This window comes from Mytilus edulis, chromosome 9, assembly GCF_963676685.1.
Source record: "Mytilus edulis chromosome 9, xbMytEdul2.2, whole genome shotgun sequence".
In the NCBI taxonomy this organism is placed as follows: Eukaryota; Metazoa; Mollusca; class Bivalvia; order Mytilida; family Mytilidae; genus Mytilus; species Mytilus edulis.
Genome location: NC_092352.1, coordinates 17,892,583 through 17,918,235, shown reverse-complemented (window position 1 = coordinate 17,918,235; position 25,653 = coordinate 17,892,583). Strand labels below are relative to the sequence as shown.

Genomic DNA, 25,653 nt, shown 5'->3' with positions numbered 1-25,653 from the left:
AACATTCTTGGGAGAAATAGGTACAAAGTAGCCAATATACATTACGAAAGAAATACCAAGACGTGTCGTCATGGCAACAGTAGAAGTAACATATTTTTCTTTTTATACATGTATTTTATATGCAGTCGATTTTGTTGCCTCGTAACATAAATGATTTAGGTATACATTTCTGATTAAAGTAAAAATAATCAATTTTGATTTAAAGTTTTCTATTACCAAATATATATAAAATATTTCTAGAAATTGTTTGCAATTCACTTAGTTTACTTAGTGTCTTTTTCCATGATCGATTAAAAGTAGATCAGTTGAGAGAAAATCAAAGACATAAATCTTAGCAATATGTTCATCATCATGAAGACTAATTTGCGTGATGTTATTAGACTAAAATGACCAAACATGCACAGTAATTGATATCTTGAAAAAAAACCATATCACTTTAAAAATACATTTAATGTGTGTGGATAGATTTTTAATTTGATGTCCATTCACATGGAATATCTTCAATTAATAAAAAACAATAATTTTGAAATACACAGACTATGGAAATTGAAAAAAGTAATATTTCAGTTCCCAAGAGTATAATACCCTTTGATATGAATGAAAATATATCAAAAGAAAACTACAACTATAAACTATATGAACAATATACCTGAAATCCTTCTCGTGGTGTTTTAGTTCTAATATTTCACTATTTTGATTAGCGTTTGAACTTTCACCAGACACACCCTGCTTTTTGGTACGTGTCTCTTGCCCTGCCATCGTTGCATCTTCCTGTATCGTTGCCAAAATATCCGGCTTTCCTGCATCTTTGTGAACTTTGATTTGTAAGACCGATTGTAATTTGTCAACTTCAGCACGTAATTTACAGATTTCAACATCTTTTTCTTCCAACTGTTTGCACTTTTCCACAAGTTCTCCTTCATATCGTTGTATTTTTGAATCTCTATTCCTAATTTCCTTCCTCAATTCTGGAACTAAATGTTTTAATTTTACCACATCTATTTGTTCACCGTCTATAACAATGTGAGTAGAACTTGCTCCATTCCCCATCCTGTTGCCCGATGGAGCCACATGGGCAATATGATAGACACCTGGTGCCCTGTTTGATGCAGGTGTTTTACCTGTGCCAGTTTTGTTCAATACTGATGTGTTAGACTTATTACTTTCACTGTTATGATTTGGTAACGGCATCGCTGTGGTATTGTATTTACGTCAACTGGTTCTATTAATTCTATAGGCTGTATGGAAATTGAGCGATTTGATTGATAGAAGAATATTGCTAGGCAACAGAATAAAACATCGGCTTAACACCTGTTGAACACAAATTGACAGTTGACGCTGTATACCTTCATCTGAAAAAGAGCAAAGTTAGACATAATTATCACGGAACCATTTACACCTTTGTGGAATATCCTTATCGATTATTCGGTATTTAGACAAAACATTTATTTAAACCAGTCGTCTTGTCTGTTTACACTTACGCTATTCTGATATTGAGTTTGGTTAAGCAAGGCTATATATAAGTAGTCACACGATATAGTTTTTTCTCGAAGGATATAAGAAATCAATGAAAAGTTGTAACGAACGAACAACTTATCAAACTTAACCAGTGTGTTATACATTTATGGATATTTTTACCTGAAATTTAAAAAATCAACACTGATTATTGAAAGTTTAGGAATAGAAAAATTGATTCAGATAGCAAATACAATAAAAGTAACGAATCGTCTTAGGTTCAGTTCGGGAAAAGTTACAGCTTAAAAATCTATGAGTTGCTCTCAGAAAAATGTGAAATGTTCAAAGGATAAGCCGGTGTTTCCCCGCCAAGAATCGCACAATGACCCAAGTAAATTTGATATTCATCAGTCAATCTTTTTACTGATTGGCAACATGAAAATACATATATAGGGAAAACGGTAGTATTTAATTTTCCCAGCATTATGTTGGCCTTTTGTGTACACAAGGCAGGTGAAGGAAGTCAAGTTAGGAGCGCTGTGATTGGATGTAAGGGTACAATATATTTTTTATTTATCTATGAATAACTGCAGTGTGTATATTTACAATATAAATTTTGAAACCTATTGAAATATTTTCTAGAGAATTATTCGAAAAGACTTGTAAAATTTCATAAATTTGGTGCAAAATGACGGTGGGCTTGGATAACATAAACAAGCTCCGTTGGAAGTTGGTCATGATACTATTTGGCTTTAATCTTTAAAACACAATAATAAAGTACTAACACAACATATAACTGTTTTATCCAGGTTTTTATCCTAAAAAGTGGTAAATTTAGAAAATGTTAATATTGTCGCCTATGGCAGTATAAATAGTACCGTTTTCCCTATAGCGGTTACTCTGTCATGGAATAGAATTGTCAGTATAGTATTTGTTTAAAAACAGAGAAACATTCTGAAATATTATATACCATGGAAGAAATATTTCGGCATTTGTTCCTGATAGAATAAAGGCTATAGAATATGTGTTACAACAGCAGCAGATATTATAGCATTGTTGTAAATAAGTTCCCATATGAAATTTTGCTGGGAGAAACAAATCAACTTGTCAACACTGCAACTTGGTTGGGAAAGCCGTTTCCAAAATAACAACTTTATACAAAACGAAGTCTTAATTTTCAAAAGTATTATATATGGAGCAACATGTATTTTATAAGAACATTTTAGGCGGATTTACTGTATTTGTCTTACTTCGGCACAGTGGAACATAAAACAGCTGTATTAGTATGCTCAATAAATTTCGTGAAATGTTTTAATAATATTTGAATTCTGATTAAAATATTTAAAAATTCAAAATCATTTCACAACTATTTAATACTTGTTGCTAACATTAAAGAACTGTTCCTTTTCAATTTAAAGCACTATTTGCAATGCAGATTATTAATTCGTATTATACTCGAATCACTAGTATTGAAATCGATTTGTTAATATGTTTTGTGATTCTTGTAATTTTATTGTATAAGTATGAAAGATTGCATCATGTTAACGCATAACTAACTAGGCTTTTGTTCTACTTACAAGCGTTTTAAAAATCTTCAAGTTACATGCAATATCCTTTGAAGCACGCATTTCCTTATCAGATAAAGAAACTATATAATGTTGTTGCTTCGAATGCCATTTTGTTACAAAATTCGACGAAGATTGTGAATCGACAAGGGTTAACGCTCTATAGCGTATTCGACTTGAATCTAAATTCCGTCAATATATTCTAACTGTACTTTTAGATAGTCAGTAAGGTCGTAAAGTCTTATCATCTTGCGCAAAACTTATGAAATATATGCTAAATACCAAAAGATAGATTCATTAAACGTTATGCCTTTTATTCTCTCTAAATCACCGTGCAAATGTTCAATGTATCAACTATACGAAACACACTGCAAACAATTTGATATTTGACACAAATTCAATATTCCTGCTGTCGACTCTCAGAATTAATTAAGCAATGTTCTTATTTGATAAAACCCAATATACCACGAGAAAATGAAATGTAAATAATTTCCATAAATGCAGCTTTTGTTTTTCATCTCTTCTGATACCATATTATTCATTTCGCACAACACGTACAGTAGAATATTGAAAGAACTTAGGGCGACACTCTTTTCTTTTTCATAAAACATATTTCAAAAGTACATACGACATATAAGAACCACTTTTAGTCGGTCAAATTTCCAAAACACGAATAATTTTGAGTAAGTAATTTTGTGCGTTCATTGATTTTCAGAGAGCTTTTGATTATATTCAAAGAAATCTCCTTTTATTTAAACTGTTGAATAATAATATTAACGGAAATTTTTTCCGAGTTATATAAAAGATGTATAACGATATAAAATCCCGTGTTGTTTTCAATAATGAGAAACCCAACTTCTTCCCTTGCGAAATTGGTGTACGGCAAGGTGAAAATCTATCGCCTGCTCTGTTTTCTGTATATCTGAACGATTTACAAGCCTTTTTAGAAGAGTTAGATACAAAAGGTTTACAGTCAATAAGTGCAGACCTAGAAAATGAACTAGATGTGTATCTTAAGATTTTCTTATTGTTATATGCTGATGACACTGTTTTATTAGCGGATAGTAGCACTGAATTACAAAATATGTTAAACAATTTTGCCATATATTGTAACAAATGGCAACTTAAAGTAAATGTTGATAAAACAAAAATTCTTGTTTTTGCAAATGGCAGACTTCCACAAAATTTGAAATTTTTTATTAATGATAATGAAATTGAGATTGTTAAAAATTATAAATATTTAGGAATATTTTTTTCTAAAAGTGGTTCTTTTTTACAAACTAGAAAATACTTACGAGATCAAGGAATAAAGGCTATGTATCCTATCTTGAAGAAGAGTAGAATTAATAACTTATCTATGGAATGTCAACTAGATCTCTTTGATAAGGCTGTTGTACCTATTTTGTTATATGGATCAGAGATTTGGGGGTTTGAAAACTTTGACTTGTTAGAGCGAGTACACCTAAAATTTTGTAAACTCATTTTACATTTGAAGCAATCAACCTCAGACTGTATAGTTTATGCAGAACTAGGCAGATTCCCATTATTTCTTTATGCAAAAGTTCGTATGATAAATTTTTGGGGCAGAATTATAAACGGTAAGGAGTGTAAAATTGCTCGTATTCTTTATAAATTATTACTTATAAATTTAAATAACTATGGTTTTGAAAGTAAATGGTTGATTTATATTAAAAATATTTTTAATAATTGTGGAATGTCTAATATTTGGAACCTTCATTTTGCTGACAAATGGGTATCAAAAAGTGTGGAACAAAAGCTTAAAGATCAGTTCACACAATTATGTTTGTCACAGATAGAAACCTTACCTAAATGTCTATGTTGTAGAATTTTTAAAAATAATCTGAAAATTGAGAATTATCTCAACATATTGCCTAATAATTTATTATTTGTATACTGCAAATTTAGATGCGGTAGTCACCGTTTACCAATTGAGACGGGAAGATGGCGAGGCTTTGTTACGAAACGACAAACTTTGTCATCTATGCAATTCAAGTGAAATCGGTGACGAATATCATTATATAATGACTTGTAAATCTTTAGATTTAGAGAGAAAGAAATTTTTACCTGAATATTGCTGTAAAAATCCAAATACATACAAATTTGATAGTTTATTTAATTCAGACAATATTATCATTTTAGAAAAATTATGTAAGTTTATAAAAACAGTACAGGTGAAAGTCAGTCCTCCAAGTTAAGTTACGTTTTGTTTTGTTTACACATGTGCATGCTTATATGAACATATATGTAATTGTAAATATATATTTTCTCTGTAACTATGACATGTAGTTTTTTTAGAATAAAGTTAATTCATTCATTCATTCATTCAATAATTTTGAGTAAGTGCACTTCTGAAATATTCACGAGTAATCAATTTTAAGGTAGTCTATGATCTGGAAGTCGTACGAAATATGATTGTGGTCAAATAGCTGAAATATAAACAGGCAAGTCAACACACATGGTAATTTTAAAAGTATATGGAAAAGTTTTAGAATGCGTAGACAATTGTATCACACGTATATATGTTATACAACACAGCGAAACATGAAATTAAATTGATTTTTTTCATCACTCATTCTACCACTCTATCTTTTGTGAATACTAGTGCTAGTTGATATTGTCTCCGAGAATATTACCAGTCATGCCCTAAGCTTGAACATTTTTGCTTGCAATTTGAACATTGAATAATCAAGGTTCCTTCAAAAAGATTTTCACATTGCTAAAAGCTATTTTTAGTACCCTTAAAAATCCAGCCCGTCATATATTTATCTATCTGGCTTCTACTTTTGGGCTCTTATCGCTTTACTGGACTCAACAAATCCATGTTGCACTGTGATCTATCTAGTATATCAAACAGTCATTGGTTTTTTTTCAAATTCCGCCACCTGCTCATAGAATTGACGCCATTAATGACCATGTCTCGCACAGGATAGGTGCATTCCTACATATTTACGCAATGTACATCAATTCAAATTTTGACGAAAAACATCTAATTTCAAAACTGCCTCCTAGGAGTATCGCTAAATAATTAACATTTATATTGTATGAATGTATGTGAAGTATTCCAACATGAATACAGGGAGATGCGAGGTGTACGTCAATGAAACAGTAAACAAAGACACAAATATCCAAAAAACATCAGGAAGGTCAATGTATATTATCAAAACTCTGCAATGTTCCAATTCATAAACGTTGGGCATGCCCCTTTACTACAGTATTAGGAAACTCTGGCAAAACACAGAAAAATAAATAAATACAGAATACATGAGTATAATGGTTAAATTAGATATCAATAATAATCTTGAAATTAATAAAATTGCTTTTAAGAAATGATAAGACTTAAAATTGAAATGCCGAAAAATAATTTTTCAGTTGAAAAGGATGCATGTACAAAGTTTACGTCAAACAGCACTAAGCGCAAACCATTGATCAGACTCCACGCAACAAAAGTTTCACAGATTAGAATTCGTTCTGTTTCGCATGCCGTAAAAAAACCCAACAAATCTAAGTAAATTATAAGGATAGTATTGTTGATGTGATGTTAACTGATCATCCACTCATAAAAATATGCTGTTGTACTGTGTTATTTGCAACGATTATTTCTAACAGCAATTAAGTTTTCAAGCTATAAGTTATAAAGAATAAGTTTTGTAAGAATTTATATAGTAATAAATATGTCTGTTAACTTTCCTGAAATGAACAAATGTTATCCATAAACGTTATCAAAGAGAGAAATTTTACACTTCATATTTACTTATGTAACAATATACGTTGATTAGGTAAAAAGAAACCATTTCACACAATTGTATGGTACTACATATGGAAATGGGATCATATATATTAGTTGAAAACCGTCTGTTTAATTTGAAACTTTTTCTTTGCATAAAAGTAGAGTGTTTATTAATGTAAAACTTGCTAACACCTATATACAAAAACTTTAAGTGACCACCTTTGCGACTACAACCTGTTAATTACCGTCTTTCTCAATTTGCTTGGCTTGATTCAATAGGTAAAAAGAAAGATAAAACCATTATTTTTAAGACCTTTGGTATCCTTAAAACAGGCAGAGTAATCATTACATCTGAAATCCCCCATGCTTTATTTAATGAGAAGATATCAATATGAAATTTAAAAAAAAATCTATAAATATTCCAGAATAAACACGTACCGTACTTAAGAAGTCTGAAATAAAACACAATTTAAAAAGTGGAACACTTGAAAAGTCCATCACAATATGTACAAATAACAATAGGGTTACATAAAGCAAAGTATTAGACTGCAAAATCTCCACACGACAGCATTTATCAAATATAAAAGAAGCGGTAATATTCACAGAATTGAAATTGACACATTTATGGACAAGACAAAGTAATTAATATTCCATGTTAGTTCCTTACGTATATCCTGGTACGATTAGAGTGTTGCTAATTTTTTGTTACCAGAAAACTCTCACGGACCTATAAAAGGATTCATAATACAAATAAATTGAAAATGTGCACCACGTTAAAGTGATATGTTCTTCTCTTTGACCGAAGTCTGAAAGTGCATTAGCGATCACAAAGCTGATTTGTAAAATTAAGCAGGCAGTTCAAATTATAAAACCATCAAAATTGGACTTTGAAAAAAAACCAAAAGTGTTCATATGCGGAAGATGTAATCTATTTGTTCCCATTATAACTTGAAAACCACTATATCTGAAGATTTAGTATCGAACGGTAAAGAGTAGTGCAATAAAAAAAGTAGTCTTATCTATATTGTAGGAAAACAAAACAAAAAACTGTTGATTATCTAAAATGCTAGTTTTGCATCTACAGCACAAAAACCATTAGACCATTGTTTATGTCGTAAAATGCCGACGTTGGTTTTTGTTATAAGGAACGAAAAAAGAAAATAGAACTACATGATAATCGAATTTAATGCATCTTCAAATCGGCTTACAAATTCGAAATAAGAATTCCAAATATTATTATAAGAAGAGAGAAAAATCTTCTTCAAATCTGATGAAACATTTAAACAGAAGAGGAATAGCAGAATATCTCCTCATATCAAAACAGAATTTCCTTTTATATCAAAGGTCATTGCATTGTAACAATGAATCGTGTGATCCAATATCAGAATTGAGGCTTTTTATTTATGATGTAGTTTGAAAAAGAAATACACTTGTAAATATGAACATTCACTTTATCATTATAAGTGCTGCATACAGTTGCATAGTACAAGCTACATGATTTCTTTGCAAGTCTGATCATCTGACAATACATAAGATTTTATTGTTTGTTTTCTTTTTTTTTGACATATGTTATTAAATTTAAATTCAGTTTAATGTGTTTATTGTCATAAAAACTCTGAACAATAAGTTTGCGACAAATACAAACTAAGAAGGCAATACAATCTATCACTGTCTATTGTAAAATTGCATTGGCTCACTGAAAATGCCTCACGTATACATGTAGTATAAATACATATGTAGCATTGACATTGATATTATAATTGACATTGACAAATGGTGGTTTGACAAGGTTTTTCAACACAAAATCTTCAACTTAGTCCATTTGCGCATCTCCCCCTATTGAAAAGGGCTCTGTATTTGCAATTTTAAAATTCATTATAGCCAAACGAAGGCCTTTATAAGCAAAAGTGTGTTTTCCCGTCAATTTGCATACCTCCACAAACGAATTTGAGTTTTTAATCCCAAATCAGTTTGAACGTGATTGCGCATTTATTTCTCCTCGACATCTAAACGAGACATTAATGGCAGAGAACTTCAACTTATAAAATGCACATTAGTAATCTACAATTCTAGAAAAATGTTCTTCGATAAACGGCGTTAACTGTGCAGACTAAATCAAACAAATGAAAATATCTCGATTAAATACAAACAAAAATTCATCATCGTCAAAGTCCATTAAACAGAAAATCGACATATATAGCGAAGTTTGAATGATAAATATTGATGTATATATATTTGTCTAGTTGTTTGACGGTCTTTCAAACAGTAAAACCACTGTAAGATGTTAGGTTAAGATGTTACGGTGAAATGGAAACGATACGATGAAAAAGAAACGTGTAAGTGTGCTGACCTCGCAATTTCTTTCAGTCATATATAAAAAAAAAACAGTTTACCGAGCATTTTTATTATACATATTAGGCATTGTCAAATCCGTTTTGCTTACATCAAACATTTTGAATTCCCTTGATTTTTTTTATAATGAAATAATTGTATTTTAATAAGCAAATGTATTTATGTTTCTGTGTCCTCGGTAAATATATAGATAGCATCATTAAATTGTAAAATACGATCTTTGTTGACAGTTTCAGTTATTCAAATTAAACGGGAAATATTTGTAATAGAGCACAGGTTTATTATGCAGAAGATAATTTCATCTATTTTAGACATTTCGTGAATGACTAAATGATTACATGAAAACTTGCCAAACAAAAATTATTTGCGGTATCGTTGCCGAGCATTTAAATAAAATGATTTATTTTAAAATTTTGTCTCTGATAGGAAACATTCATCATTTAATTAACAAATAAAAGAACCAAGCGTATACCATCAGCTACTAGTACAGAATTCGCCGTCCTGTTGTTTTCGAAAATACATAGTATACTTTTCTTGTCAAAGAGAGGCTAACGAAGAGATATTAACACGTCGGTAACAAACTGCCAACGCCATTGCAAAAAAAACCAAAAACAGACAAACTACGTAAAGATAACGACAGCCAATGCCAAAGTACTAAAAGGCATTTAAATATTATTCTTAGACCATAAGCTATGCAAAATCGGTTCACATTACTGTCATCTAATTGAGGACTATAATTTGGGAAACAAATCTATAGAAGTATGAAAATATAATTTTATTGTCGAGCCTGCAACTTTTGTTGCAGAAAGCTCGACATAGGGATAGTGATCCGGCGGCGGCGGCGGCGTTAGCTCACTTCTTAAAAGCTTTATATTTTAGAAGGTGGAAGACCTGGAAACTTCATACTTTGTATATAGATGCTTCATGTTACGAAGTTTCCGTCAGTCATATGTCCAATGTCCTTGACCTCATTTTCATGGTTCAGTGACCACTTGAAAAAAAAGTTCAGATTTTTTGTAATGTTGAATTCTCTCTTATTATAAGTAATAGGATAAGTATATTTGATATGTGCGTACCTTGCAAGGTCCTCATGTTTGTCAGACAGTTTTCACTTGACCTCAACCTCATTTCATGGATCAGTGAACAAGGTTAAGTTTTGGTGGTCAAGTCCATATCTCAGATACTATAAGCAATAGGGCTAGTATATTCGGTGTATGGAAGGACTGTAAGGTGTACATGTATAAATGGTAGGTGTCATCTGACCTTGACCTCATTTTCATGGTTCAGTGGTTATAGTTAAATTTTTGTGTTTTGGTCTGTTTTTCTCATACTATATGCAATAGGTCTACTATATTTGGTGTATGGAATGATTGTAAGTTGTACATGTCTAGCGGACAGATGCCATGTGACCTTGACCTCATTTTCATGGTTCAGTGGTCAAAGTTAAGTTTTTGAGTTTTGGTCTTATCTAATACAATATGCCATAGGTCAACTATATTTGGTGTATTGAAATATTTTATGATCTTTATGTCAGTTGCGCAGGTTTTATTTGACTGTTACCTCATTTTCACGGTTCATTGCACAGTGTTAAGTTTTTGTGTTTTGGTCTATTTTTCTTAAACTATAAGTAAAAGGTCAACTATATATGTTGTATAGAAGTATTGTTAGCTGTACATGTCTGCCTGGCATGGTTCATCTGACCTTGACCTCATTTTCAAGGTTCATTGGTTTTTGTTTAGTTATCTTGGTTAATGTTAAGTTTATGTGACAGTTGTAAAAAAGCTTAGCTTTATACTTAGGACTATCAACATAATATCAATGATTAGTATAGAAGGCGAGACATTTCAGTGTGTGCACTCTTGTTCAAATCAAACCTATCTTTTTTGTCTTTATTTTTATGACTACAATGAGTAATGTATGCAGACTAAGACATGCCAGATATCCACTTATGAAACGAAATGTCCCTTTTAATTTGCAGTCGAAATTGATTTAGATTGCACTACCTAAAACTCCGTTTTATTTAAGAAATAATTGTGATCAAACGACTGCATAGCAACGGGTTTTCACAGAATTTTATACAATATTACTTTTTTTTTTAAAAGTCATCAACATCAATTAGACTGTTAACATAAAAGAGGGGGAAGGGACGTCCCAACTCATAAATTGAAGATAAACTGACAACGACATGGTGAAACGATCGTTTATTAATATCTTGCAGATGGTATCCTACTTCCAAAATAAAACTCTATAGACAGTTTGAGTCCGTTCTTTCTAATATAGGATAAATTCTATCTATAGAATTATAACCTTTAAGCACCGTTAAAAATAAAAAGTTTCGATGCATAGTGAACAGTTTTATGAAGCTAGACTTGTCCCATGTGTAAATTAATACTAAGTAACAATATGGCATCTGTCAAAAGAACACTGGGTATTAAAAGTTTATTAGGCTTACAGTTTAACTGAAATTTGTATTTTCAATTAAACATTTAGCTTGTTTCTGTATCAACGTTAAGGTGATACAAAACGAAAACGAGCAATGCAGTTTAATAACTTAGTCAAGACATCATAGAAATGCAATTTAAAGCATTTCTTCTGAAAAATACAAAAACAGATTTTGTCAGATATGCAAAAATAGCACCTTAGGGAACCAAATCGATAACTAGTTAGCGATTCTGTGTAAGAACAACCATTCTCTGGTACATATTTTTGTGATTTTTGCATACACTTAATGTTTCCCATTCAGAAATAATATGTCAATACTAGTTCACCATTTAGAGAAAACTTGTTAATAAATATATGCTATTTATCTACCTTAAAATCTCTATTTTACATTACAATATTAGACTATGATTTGAAAAAAAATGTTTTTCTTTTGGTACCGATTGACTGAACTTTTTTCGGGCAAATTTACATACTTTCGGTTTTAGCCTAATTTAGTTAATGTTTAATGAAATATATTTAAGATAATAAAACACACTTTAATTCACAATTATTACAAAATAAAAGATGAAAAGACTATAAATAATCTTACCTGATCTACCACGATATTCTAAATGATTTCCTTCACGTACTAATCGATATAACGTTTATTTTATAAATGTTACACTGCACGATGTCTTTCAACACTATCAGAAACTTTTTTGTTTTCCGTACTTGCCTAACCCAATAAGGTCGTAAATTTGATCAGTGGCCGATCTGGCATTTGTTAAGATTCGTTTGTCTTAATAGATTTATTATATCAACGTCCAATTTACAAAAGAGGATTCCTAAACTGTATTCATTATACAAGGTTGCAATGCTAAATCAATGAACAATCAGAAATACTGATTTATTCTACTTCTGTTTTTGAGAATAATTAAAAGTGAGGACACCACCCCTTACCGGCCATAACGTTGTTCGTCTCAAATTAACTGAATATAGAATTCGATTTGATTGTATTAACTGTATATGCTTGATTTAACCGTCTAGGGCATACTTCTAGAATGTTACAAGTAAAACAGGAACTATTCATTCCCCAATCGAAACACTTAGTGATATATGTAAATATATACCATATAATGAATTATAGGTAATAAATCGATGCTAATGATAGATTCCCCAAGACGATGAAGCCGAGTAAAATACGAGATTTATGCGAATAGATGGTAAATGCGGTTACTGAAATTGAATGAGAAAATATACTTGAAAGCGAACTAGTTCGAAGTGATATTATATATACAATGTATATATATGTCTACTCACCAGTCGGTGTGACAAACTCGATTTTAGTTCTTATCATTTGATTTCAAGCTTAACATCAAGATGACAAATGCATTGATTACTTTCTAGTATTTCATACCGAGTTAAATTGTCGTAGTTATTTTTGAGGACTGACATTGTCAAAACAAAAATATATTAACCAATTTCATTTTACTTCTCTACTATTTTTTTTCATATAAAATTAACAGATCGAATGACATGGAAGTACAACTATAGTTAATGATAGATAATGCTAAACATAAATCTTTCATAAAATGTCAACAGCTTAGTGCATTTAACAAGTGCTCAAACGTTCTAGTAGTAACATATACTTTAAATGTCATAGTGAATCACTAATATTTGGATTGTTACTTTTTGGTGAATAAAACATGCTACTTAAAGATTCTTTATGTTTGACCCAGTCCATTTTTAGAGATCCTGGTAATTGACCACCTTTCCTCATTTCGGAATGTTCATATTAGGCACCTGGCCCAGGTAAAATATTATCATTAGTATATTTCAAACATTTTCATAAGCGGTCAATCATGTCCTTCAACTTAACACTGAACCGAAGGAAAAAATGTAAAGTTTCAGTCAACTAATGATATTTACCAAGGAATTATATAATATATTCGTACTTGAATAATAAAGAAATTGTTTTCAGACCACTTTCCTTGTGTAGTAGTTTAATTAATTTAAAGTGGTATGTGTTAAATATCAAATGATTTATTATGTAGATATTGACAAGTTAACGAAAGTATTTCCATTTCATTTCTTTGATATCACTATTATTACTGAGATGTTATTTCATACATGGCAATGAAAAATAATTTTTCAAAATATGTACAGGGTTTCTATTCATGTTTTGTAATTATCTCTTGACACAAGTTCAATGTAAATGAAACATTGCTTTCTTTATAAAGGATCGACATTTGCCCATTTCGAATATAAACATTTTAATCATTTTGAGGGGCCATGTTCTTAAATGAAATGTCATGTATCCATATTTGAAAGTATTTGTTCTACATAGGCTGTCTATAAGATCTTAGACCAATATTTTTGTGCAATGTCAATACGATACGGAGATTTGTTTCACAAACATTTCCACACGGATTATTTATTTGATTTCCAGCTCTCTGCGATTTTTTCTTTACAACTAGATGTATTAATTCATTTGATTATTGCATTCCAATTGCTAGTAAATGCAATCTTTTTCTGTCCAACAATATATGATATATATTTCAATGGCTAATATGATTTTGAAATACTTATTTAAACGATCTAGAAAATAACATCTACTTTTATACTTATCAAAGTTCAAGATGACAGAGCCCAATCAATTTAAAAAACATAGTCTAGAATTTCCTAATTAATTAAGTTTCTATAGAACAATATACCACACTTCAATAATGTTTATGAAAAACATGACACAGAATAATTCGGAATTAACTATAACCTTAGACATAACAGAGAAGTGATCGAATTGATGTTTCTTTACCGTCAAAATTAGCTACGTTATCGACAAACTTTATTGAGTAGTGACCGAACTATTGGTACTTTAACGTTAAAAAGATTGACAATGCTGACAAACTTTCATGTGTCGATAATCAAGTTTAATACCCATACTATTGAAAATAATTCTAATAATATGAAACAAAATATGTCCATGCACCATTTCGATTGAGCGAAAAGTAGTCATTTCTTCAAAGTCAGAACAGAAAAAAAAGATTTATGGAAGGACGTCTTGATAGTATCATTTCCTTTACAATTTTACCCAAAACTAAAAGAAACATACTGGTAAACAATTAAAAAGGTGTTTGATAAGAATGAAGTCCTTTTTTCGGACTACAATGTGTACCGTATGTGTGATGGATTTGAATTCAATCAATAACTTTGAAATGTTTTCTCATATGTATACACAAAAGGGAGGACTGGTATTTGTACTTCTGTTAGAATATGTCTTCGTCCGTTTCACATGCCAAACTTTTTTCTAGTACTGTATGGGACGATTCTGTACTCATACTTCACGCGTAGTTGAGTACGCGTGCAGTAAAAAGTGTACTCTTACGTCGGATACCGGGCAGTTTCTTTGTTATATCTGTATTTTATCAAATACATGTACATGTTAATATTTACTTAATATTAAATAGGTAAAAATTATTGCTGAGAGCCTGTTCAGGGTTTCTTTCTTGTGTATGATTATATAATTTTTCACATGCCTGAACTCATTGACGATATTAGAAAAAAATAGATTTCTAGTTCGGGTTTGAAAAAGAAATTTCGCCTTTTCTTGAGCCTGTTTTGTACATTTTGTTTAACAGATATGATCCAATGGAAATTTTCACATGGAACCTTCGGTAAATAGGAAAATGAAAAGATAAGGGGTAATTTACAGAGAGACCACACTCCATCCATGAGAAAAACGGAGGGAATTTAAAAATCTAGAGGTCTCCACAAGGCTTTCAACAAGGGTGGAATCTCACTCCTTCTGAAAAGCTCTAAATCGCCCCAACGTGTACATACGTTTGGTCATCTAGAGATTCTGGTTTCTCTTTTTGTGTGTCATAAACATTCAACATGTTTAATTCGGATTTGAATTTAATTTACCGAAACATTTCCGTACATTAAATCTTAGGACGGTCAGAACATTTTAAGGACGCAACAGATCGAAGTACAATTTTAAGTAGTTCATAGGTGTGCAATAATTCAGCTTCCTGTACATATTCATGAAGTTCTAAATTTTGAATGTTGATTTCTTTAAAAAAACACCATTTTTTTACAATAAAATATCTCAAAATGTCCGTTAACAATGAAAAAGTTTGACCATGAAAAATCACATATCTGAGAAAAGCAGTCGTTTAATTGATTATAAGAAAGTTTCAGTATATCATTTCAAATTTCTTTAATTTTAGAGTTTCCCTTTAGTTACAAATGTAGCTCCATGTCTGATGGTGAAATAAAAATGAATATCTCAGAAAGTGGTGAATTAGTTTCCATAAATGACAGATGAATCGGGCCAAGCTTAGTAACTTACAGTAAACAGACTACTGTAACATTGACGCACTCGTCGAGCTGTTTAAAAGATTTGTGTTTATGACCAAAAATTTATATACAACTTCATCTATAAAAAATCTATAACCAGCAGATCTATACTTCTATAAAGAAAGTATTATTGTACAAAAGGGTATTCATTATAAAATGGTCCTAACTATAGAATAGATAGTTTACCACAGAAATCTTAAACGGAAGTTTCGACAATTTTAAACAGAAGAGATTTAAAAATAAATTTAACTTTAAACAAACACTGAAATAATTTTAATACCTCGAAGGTGTAAAGAATAAACCAACAATCTCAATCTTTAAAAGTGTCTTCATTGCACTAACCGACGAGTTCATGTTTACAGTAGAAATAGTGGATGTGACTCCAATAAATTCATTATCATTGTAGTCATGAATATTTATCGCTTATATTAAATTGATAAAGATTTTATCGAGGTCGCACCAACTGTTTCTACAGCTAAAGCTAGGTTCACACTGCCGATCTGGTCTGACTCAATCGACAAGGATGTTAAGGTAAGTCTACCCTACTCATCATCGATCTGACTACATGTCAAAAACTCTCGGGTAAGGACCGAGAAGCAAGTCACTCGAGAAGAAATCGATAATTCGTCGAGTACGTAGAGATCGAGATTGATCGGGAAAGGATCGTGTAGAGATCGAGATTGGTCGGAAAACAACGTAAATTTTGTTGTATTTCGATACACGATCCTTTCCAGATCAATTCGACCGCTACTCGACGAATTCTAGATCTCTTCTTGAGTGACTTGCTTCTCGGTCCTTACTCGATTGTTATTAACATGTCAAAAACTCTCGGGTAGATGGTCAGATCGATGAAGAGTAAGGTAGACTATCCCGAACATCTTTGTCGATTGAGTCAGACCAGTCTCCCGATCACGTAATTTGTCTTGATCGGGCTTGATCGAGTTGATCTGATCGGCAGTGTGAACCTAGCTTAAGATCAGTTACATGTAACATGATCTCGTCGATTCGCACGACGAAGCCATTGTTTATGACAGAACACACATTCTAGATTATGTATTTTTGTTGCCGTCAGTTCGAAAGTATTTGATCATTTCAACTCCTTTGTATTTCATAATATGAGTCATGAACAAAGACCATATTATGTTCGATTGAATAATGATTTCCCCGTAACAAATGATAGAAATTTCGGAGATCCCGTATTTGATCCTTTACCGTTCAAATACTAGTGTGAAGCTAATGAAAATGCCAATGACAGAGGTTGATTATAAAAAATGTTTTACTGTGTTAAAAAAACTGCGACTTAAACAATGAAAACTTGCGCGTTGGACAAGAAATATTTTGTCGATGAAGAAAATTAAATTATGTCACTTCTGAAATAAGTTAGTCGATAACGTAACTTATTCTGACGGTAAAGAAACGCGAATTCGATCACTACTCTGTTACGGGCTGTATATCTTAATATCAATCTAGTAAAAATATCCTTGTCATGTCAAATGTGTACTCTCAATTGGAGCTCGCAATACGACTGCTTGTTTAATGACCATACTAGGATTCAGTAACTATATCGAACCCCATACCATTACTACAATAAAGTGACCATACTAGGATTCAGTAACTATATCGAACCCCATACCATTACTACAATAAAGTGACATAATAACTGGATACTAAGTGACAGTATACAAATAAATAAGCCTTAACAAATGGTCATTAGATCTACATTACTTATTTTGATATTTTACATAGTCACAAATAAACTTGTTATGTACTTTGTTTGATGGAATAAGCACTGATCTGCCTGTATGATACTAATGCAGAAATCAATTTAAAGATTATTGTATGTTTACAAATAGCTTTACGAGTTATGTAAATGGAATGAAATTGTTAGAGTCATCATTTATAGTCGATTAATTCTATTATACGAATTATGCAAAATATAGAAAGACTGCGATAGGAAAAGTGACACTGCATCGCTAACCACTTCAAACAAATGTTAAGTTCCCAAATACCACATTAGTCATATATTTAGAAAAGAGAATGATAGCTATATTTTTACCAGGACCCAAGTATACATGAGCACCAGTTTTGAGCATTTGACAAATTGGCAGGGGTTCCCATGACCCGTGCTAACTAACCACCAGGTGTGAGGAACACATGGCCAATGATGTCGCCAAAGATTAAAAAGATTAGTTCATTTCAAGGATAAAAACTTTTCCTAATACAAAATATCATATTTTAATAAAAGTAGCCTTAATGTGTGACTTCTGCCAAGTAGACTCCAAAATCAATAAGTATCCTATTCCCTATGTCTTTAGCATTTTAACGTATCATTTCAATCATGCGAAGGAAACTAATTCGTTTCCAAAAGTTTGTTTTAGTATCATGGATCACTGTGTCTTCCCGTTCCCTTTTTTCGTCAGCATATTTTCATTCTAAACATGGAAGAAAAAACTCATGTTATAAGTCTATAGACTACATCTTCCATCTGTACAAGAGAGGATGAAAGATATCAGAGGGACATACACGTTTCATTTCAATCATAAAAAAAACAAATTCCATTTGCCATCCGATAACATCAGTTTATCGTTTTGTTTGTTTCACGTGTCACGGTACTTATCTATCCCAAATTCATGTATTTGGTTTTGATGTTATATTTGTTATTCTCATAGGATTTTGTCTAATGCTTAGTTCGTTTCTCTCGCTCTGTGTGTGTGTGTTACATTTTAATGTTGTGTCGTTGTTCTCCTCTTATATCTAATGCGTTTCCCTCAGTTTTAGTTTGTTACCCCGATTTTGTGTTTGTTAATGGATTTATGAGTTTTGAACAGCGGTATACTACTGTTGCCTTTATTGTTGGTCTACTGTATGTATTTTTTTTTTTAGCGCTACAGCCAATGAAGACATTAATGCTACTTTACCATTTGATTTTTGTTATTTTAAAATGTATACATACATACGTATTACAAAGATTAAAATTAGATGTGATATAATTGTCAATGAGATACTATTCACCACACTCCAAATGACGTGGATGTTTAAATACTTTGTTATATGAGAACCTTGACTTGTTTTAACACTTTACATGAAATTGATTTTTTCATTGTCTTTCGTTAAAAATATGTTACGTTCGCTCGCACTAAAGATGATATTACATACAACACTCATATTGCAAGTCAACACACATGGTAATTTTAAAAGTATATGGAAAAGTTTTAGAATGCGTAGACAATTGTATCACACGTATATATGTTATACAACACAGCGAAACATGAAAATAAATTGATTTTTTCATCACTCATTCTACCACTCTATCTTTTGTGAATACTGGTGCTAGTTGATATTGTCTCCGAGAATATTACCAGTCATGCACTAAGCTTGAACATTTTTGCTGGCAATTTGAACATTGAATAATCAAAGTTCCTTCAAAAAGATTTTCACATTGCTAAAAGCTATTTTTAGTACCCTTAAAAATCCAGCCCCTCATATATTTATCTATCTGGCTTCTACTTTTGGGCTCTTATCGCTTTACTGGACACAAAAAATCCATATTGCACTGTGATCTATCTAGTATATCAAACAGTCATTGTTTTTTTTTTTCAAATTCCGCCACCTGCTCATAGAATTGACGCCATTAATGACCATGTCTCGCACAGGATAGGTGCATTTCTACATATTTACGCAATGCACATCAATTCAAATTTTGACGAAAAACATCTAATTTCAAAACTGCCTCCTAGGAGTAGCGCTAAATAATTAACATTTATATTGTATGAATGTATGTGAAGTATTCCAACATGAATACAGGGAGATGCGAGGTATACGTCAATGAAACAGCAAACAAAGACACAAATATCCAAAAAACATCAGGAAGGTCAATATATATACAAAATGAGGATATTGTTAAAACTCTGCAATGTTCCAATTCATAAACGTTGGGCATGCCCCTTTACTACAGTATTAGGAAACTCTGGCAAAACACAGAAAAATAAATAAATACAGAATACATGAGTATAATGGTTAAATTAGATATCAATAATAATCTTGAAATTAATAAAATTGCTTTTAAGAAATGATAAGACTTTTAAAATTGAAATGCCGAAAAATAAATTTTCAGTTGAAAAGGATGTATGTACAAAGTTTACGTCAAACAGCACTAAGCGCAAACCATTGATCAGACTCCACGCAACAAAAGTTTCACAGATTAGAATTCGTGCTGTTTCTCATGCCGTAAAAAAACCAACAAATCTAAGTAAATTATAAGGATAGTATTGTTGATGTGATGTTAACTGATCATCCACTCATAAAAATATGCTGTTGTACTGTGTTATTTGCAACGATTATTTCTAACAGCAATTAAGTTTTCAAGCTATAAGTTATAAAGAATAGGTTTTGCAAGAATTTATATGGTAATAAATATGTCTGTTAAGTTTCCTGCAATGAACAAATGTTATCCATAAACGTTACCAAAGAGAGAAATTTTACACTTCATATTTACTTATGTAACACTATACGTTGATTAGGTAAAAAGAAACCATTTCATTTTATGGTACTACATATGGAAATGGGATCATATATTTACTGCTGGTGAACGTTTCGTCTCCGAGGGTATCACCAGCCCAGTAGTCAACACTTCGGTGTTGACATGAATATCAATAATGTGGTCATTTTAATAAATTTCCTGTTTCAAAACTTTGAATTATCGAAAAACTAAGGATTTTCTTATCCCAGGCATGATAGATTACCTTAGCCGTATTTGGCACAACTTTTTGGAATTTTGGATCCTCAATGCTCTTCAACTTTGTACTTGTTTGGCTTTATGAATATTTTGATATGAGCGTCACTGATGAGTCTTATGTAGACGAAACGCGCGTCTTGCGTACTAAATTATAATCCTGGTACCTTTGATAACTAATTAGTTGAAAACCGTCTGTTTAATTTGAAACTTCTTCTTTGCATAGAAAGAGAGTGTACATTAATGTAAAACTTTCTAACACCTATATACAAAAACTTTCAGTGACCACCTTTGCGACTACAACCTGTGAATTACCGTCTTTCTCAATTTGCTTTGCTTGATTCAATAGGTAAAAAGAAAGATAAAACCATTATTTTTAAGACCTTTGGTATCCTTAAAACAGGCAGAGTAATCATTACATCTGAAATCCCCTATGCTTTATTTAATGAGAAGATATCAATATGAAATTAAAAAAAAATCTATAAATATTCCAGAATAAACACGTACCGTACATAAGAAGTCTGAAATAAAACACAATTTAAAAAGTGGAACACTTGAAAAGTCCATCACAATATGTACAAATAACAATAGGGTTACATAAAGCAAATTATTAGACTGCAAAATCTCCACACGACAGCATTGATCAAATATAAAAAGAAGCGGTAATATTCACAGAATTGAAATTGACACATTTATGGACAAGACAAAGTAATTAATATTCCATGTTAGTTCCTTACGTATATCCTGGTACGATTAGAGTGTTGCTAATTTTTTGTTACCAGAAAACTCTCACGGACCTATAAAAGGATTCATAATACAAATAAATTGAAAATGTGCACCACGTTAAAGTGATATGTTCTTCTCTTTGACCGAAGTCTGAAAGTGCATTAGCGATCACAAAGCTGATTTGTAAAATTAAGCAGGCAGTTCAAATTATAAAACCATCAAAATTGGACTTTGAAAAAAAACCAAAAGTGTTCATATGCGGAAGATGTAATCTATTTGTTCCCATTATGACTTGAAAACCACTATATCTGAAGATTTAGTATCGAACGGTAAAGAGTAGTGCAATAAAAAAAGTAGTCTTATCTATATTGTAGGAAAACAAAACAAAAAACTGTTGATTATCTAAAATGCTAGTTTTGCATCTACAGCACAAAAACCATTTGTTTATGTCGTAAAATGCCGACATTGGTTTTTGTTATAAGGAACGAGAAAAGAAAATAGAACTAACTAGATGATAATCGAATTTAATGCATCTTCAAATCGGCTTACAAATTCGAAATAAGAATTCCAAATATTATTATAAGAAGAGAGAAAAATCTTCTTCAAATCTGATGAAACATTTAAACAGAAGAGGAATAGCAGAATATCTCCTCATATCAAAACAGAATTTCCTTTTATATCAAAGGTCATTGCATTGTAACAATGAATCGTGTGATCCAATATTAGAATTGAGGCTTTTTATTTATGATGTAGTTTGAAAAAGAAATACACTTGTAAATATGAACATTCACTTTATCATTATAAGTGCTGCATACAGTTGCATGGTACAAGCTACATGATTTCTTTGCAAGTCTGATCATCTGACAATACATAAGATTTTATTGTTTGTTTTCTTTTTTTTTGACATATGTTATTAAATTTAAATTCAGTTTAATGTGTTTATTGTGATAAAAACTCTGAACAATAAGTTTGCGACAAATACAAACTAAGAAGGCAATACACATCTATCACTGTCTATTGTAAAATTGCATTGGCTCACTGAAAATGCCTCACGTATACATGTAGTTTAAATACATTTGTAGCATTGACATTGATATTATAATTGACATAGACAAATGGTGGTTTGACAAGGTTTTCAACACAAAATCTTCAACTTAGTCCATTTGCACATCTCCCCCTATTGAAAAGGGCTCTGTATTTGCAATTTTAAAATTCATTATAGCCAAACGAAGGCCTTTATAAGCAAAAGTGTGTTTTCCTGTCCATTTGCATACCTCCACAAACGAATTTGAGTTTTTAATCCCAAATCAGTTTAAACGTGATTGCGCATTTATTTATCCCCGACATCTAAACGAGACATTAATGGCAGAGAACTTCAACTTATAAAATGCACATTAGTAATCTACAATTCTAGAAAAATGTTCTTCGATAAACGGCGTTAACTGTGCAGACTAAATCAAACAAATGAAAATATCTGGATTAAATACAAACAAAAATTCATCATCGTCAAAGTCCATTAAACAGAAAATCGACATATATAGCGAAGTTTGAATGATAAATATTGATGTATATATATATATTTGTCTAGTTGTTTGACGGTCTTTAAAACAGTAAAAACACTGTTAGATGTTACGGTGAAATGGAAACGATACGATGAAATAGAAACGTGTAAGTGTGCTGACCTCGCAATTTCTTTCAGTATATAATAAAAAAAAAAAAACAGTTAACCGAGCGTTTTTATAATACATATTAGGCATTGTCAAATCCGTTTTGCTTACATCAAACATTTTGAATTCCCTTGATTTTTTTTATTAAGAAATAATTGTATTTTAATAAGCAAATGTATTTATGTTTCTATGTCCTCGGTAAATATATAGATAGCATCATTAAATTGTAAAATACGATCTTGTTGACAGTTTCAGTTATTCAAATTAAACGGGAAATATTTGAAATAGAGCACAGGTTTATTATGCAGAAGATAATTTCATCTATTTTAGACATTTCGTGAATGACTAAATGATTACATGAAAACTTGCCAAACAAAGATTATTTTCGGTATCGTTGCCGAGCATTTAAATAAAATGATTTATTTTAAAATTTTGTCTCTGATATGAAACATTCATCATTTAATTAACAAATAAAAGAACCAAGCGTATACCATCAGCTACTAGTACAGAATTCGCCGTCCTGTTGTTTTCGAAAATACATAGTATACTTTTCTTGTCAAAGAGAGGCTAACGATACCAAAGAGATATTAACACGTCGATAACAAACTACCAACGCCATTGCAAAAAAAAACCACCAAAAACAGACAAACCTCGCAAAGATAACGACAGCCAATGCCAAAGTACTAAAAGGCATTTAAATATTATTCTTAGACCATAAGCAATGCAAAATCGGTTCACATTACTGTCATCTAATTGAGGACTATACTTTGGGAAACAAATCTATAGAAGTATGAAAATATAATTTTATTGTCGAGCCTGCAACTTATGTTGCAGAAAGCTCGACATATGGATAGTGATCCGGCGGCGGCGGCGTTAGCTCATTTCTTAAAAGCTTTATATTTTAGAAGGTGGAAGACCTGGAAACTTCATACTTTGTATATAGATGCTTCATGTTACGAAGTTTCCGTCAGTCACATGTCCAATGTCCTTGACCTCATTTTCATGGTTCAGTGGTTATAGTTAAATTTTTGTGTTTTGGTCTGTTTTTCTCATACAATATGCCATAGGTCAACTATATTTGGTGTATGGAAATATTTTATGATCTTTATGTCAGTCGCGCAGGTTTTATTTGACTGTGACCTCATTTTCACGGTTCATTGTACAGTGTTAAGTTTTTGTGTTTTGGTCTATTTTTCTTAAACTATAAGTAAAAGGTCAACTATAGATGTTGTATAGAAGTATTGTTAGCTGTACATGTCTGCCTGGCATGGTTCATCTGACCGTGACCTCATTTTCAAGGTTCATTGGTTTTTGTTTAGTTATCTTGGTTAATGTTAAGTTTATTTGACAGTTGTAATAAAGCTTAGCTTTATACTTAGGACTATCAACATAATATCAATGATTAGTATAGAAGGCGAGACATTTCAGTGTGTGCACTCTTGTTCAAATCAAACCTATCTTTTTTGTCTCTATTTTTATGACTACTATGAGTAATGTATGTGTTCCGGACCATATGAGTATTTGGACCATACGCGTATGGTCATGACCATATGGGTATATACTCATATGGTCCGACCATACGCGTAAGGTCCGACCGTACGCGTATGGTCGGGGTAATTAAAATTCTGTTACAGCTTACTTTCAATACTTCTAAACTCTTCATATGGCATGACCGTTCATTAAAAAGACGCAATCAGGTAATTTTATTATTATATTATGATAAAAAGATAAGCTAAATAAAATTAGAAGTTTCACAAAGTTTATTTACTTACATGTCAAAACTATAATAAACACATTTTAAACCGATGGTCATTACCGATGACCATTGCCGATTTGTTATTACGGGTGAATGGCAATATGTCGACTTAAATGATTAAATTCCAAAAATTTCTTAATGAACTGTTACCGTGCAGGAAGTTACTGGAAAGCAACATAGTTTATTTCAAATGTCTTGTGAATATGGTGTAATAATTACATTAGATGTATGTTTCATTATAATATGTTATTCTGATTGGCTAACTGCACATCACGTGTTATTCCTTTAAGCAGTTGTATCACACAATAAAACTTATCATCCATGATGACACGAGGTCCGATAATAAAGTGCACAGGTAAATTAAATAAAAACTTGATGTAAATCGTGTTTATGTGATCCTAGCTTAACAATGTAATTATAAGTATTGAATGCTTCTTTTTGTAACTTCATAGGGTTGTAAAAGCGTTGACCGTGCGCACATTTTTAGAATGAAGCGCTTCCGCGCTTCATACAAAATGTACTTCGGTCAACGCTTTTACACCCCAATAAAGTTACAAAAAGAAGCATTCAATTCTTAATTGAAGTCATTTTGCGATATTTGAGATCTAGTAAGAGCTTCTTAAAACACCGTAGAGATCAGAATGGCCAGACCTCGGTATCAATGTACGCAGCTGCAAAACTGCAAAAAGGCTAGCCTTTCACTCGAAAACAAAAGGTGTAAATGAAAAGGATCATGCACTACCAAGACTCGCAAATGCAAAAAAAAAAGCCATGATACCGTGTGGTAGTAAATGTCGCGCCAAGCCTACATGCAAGAATATATAACTAGCGATGAAACTAACTATGGCATCAATATTTATTTTTTACGTAAT

General features: G+C 31.5%; 1 protein-coding gene across 7 annotated transcripts in view; it reads right to left on the bottom strand.

The window, feature by feature from the left end:
- Nucleotides 1-25,653, bottom strand: part of LOC139487731 (cGMP-dependent protein kinase, isozyme 1-like) — an 83,596-nt gene that overhangs the window by 34,686 nt on the left and 23,257 nt on the right. For all 7 annotated transcript variants that reach the window (XR_011655872.1, XM_071272771.1, XM_071272767.1 and 4 more), the window contains exon 3: nt 650-1,352. Coding sequence is in view for 6 of the 7 variants with exons in the window: in XM_071272771.1 (XP_071128872.1) it covers nt 650-1,191 (542 nt within the window). In the remaining variant the exon portion in view is untranslated. The remainder of the gene's footprint in view (nt 1-649; nt 1,353-25,653) is intronic.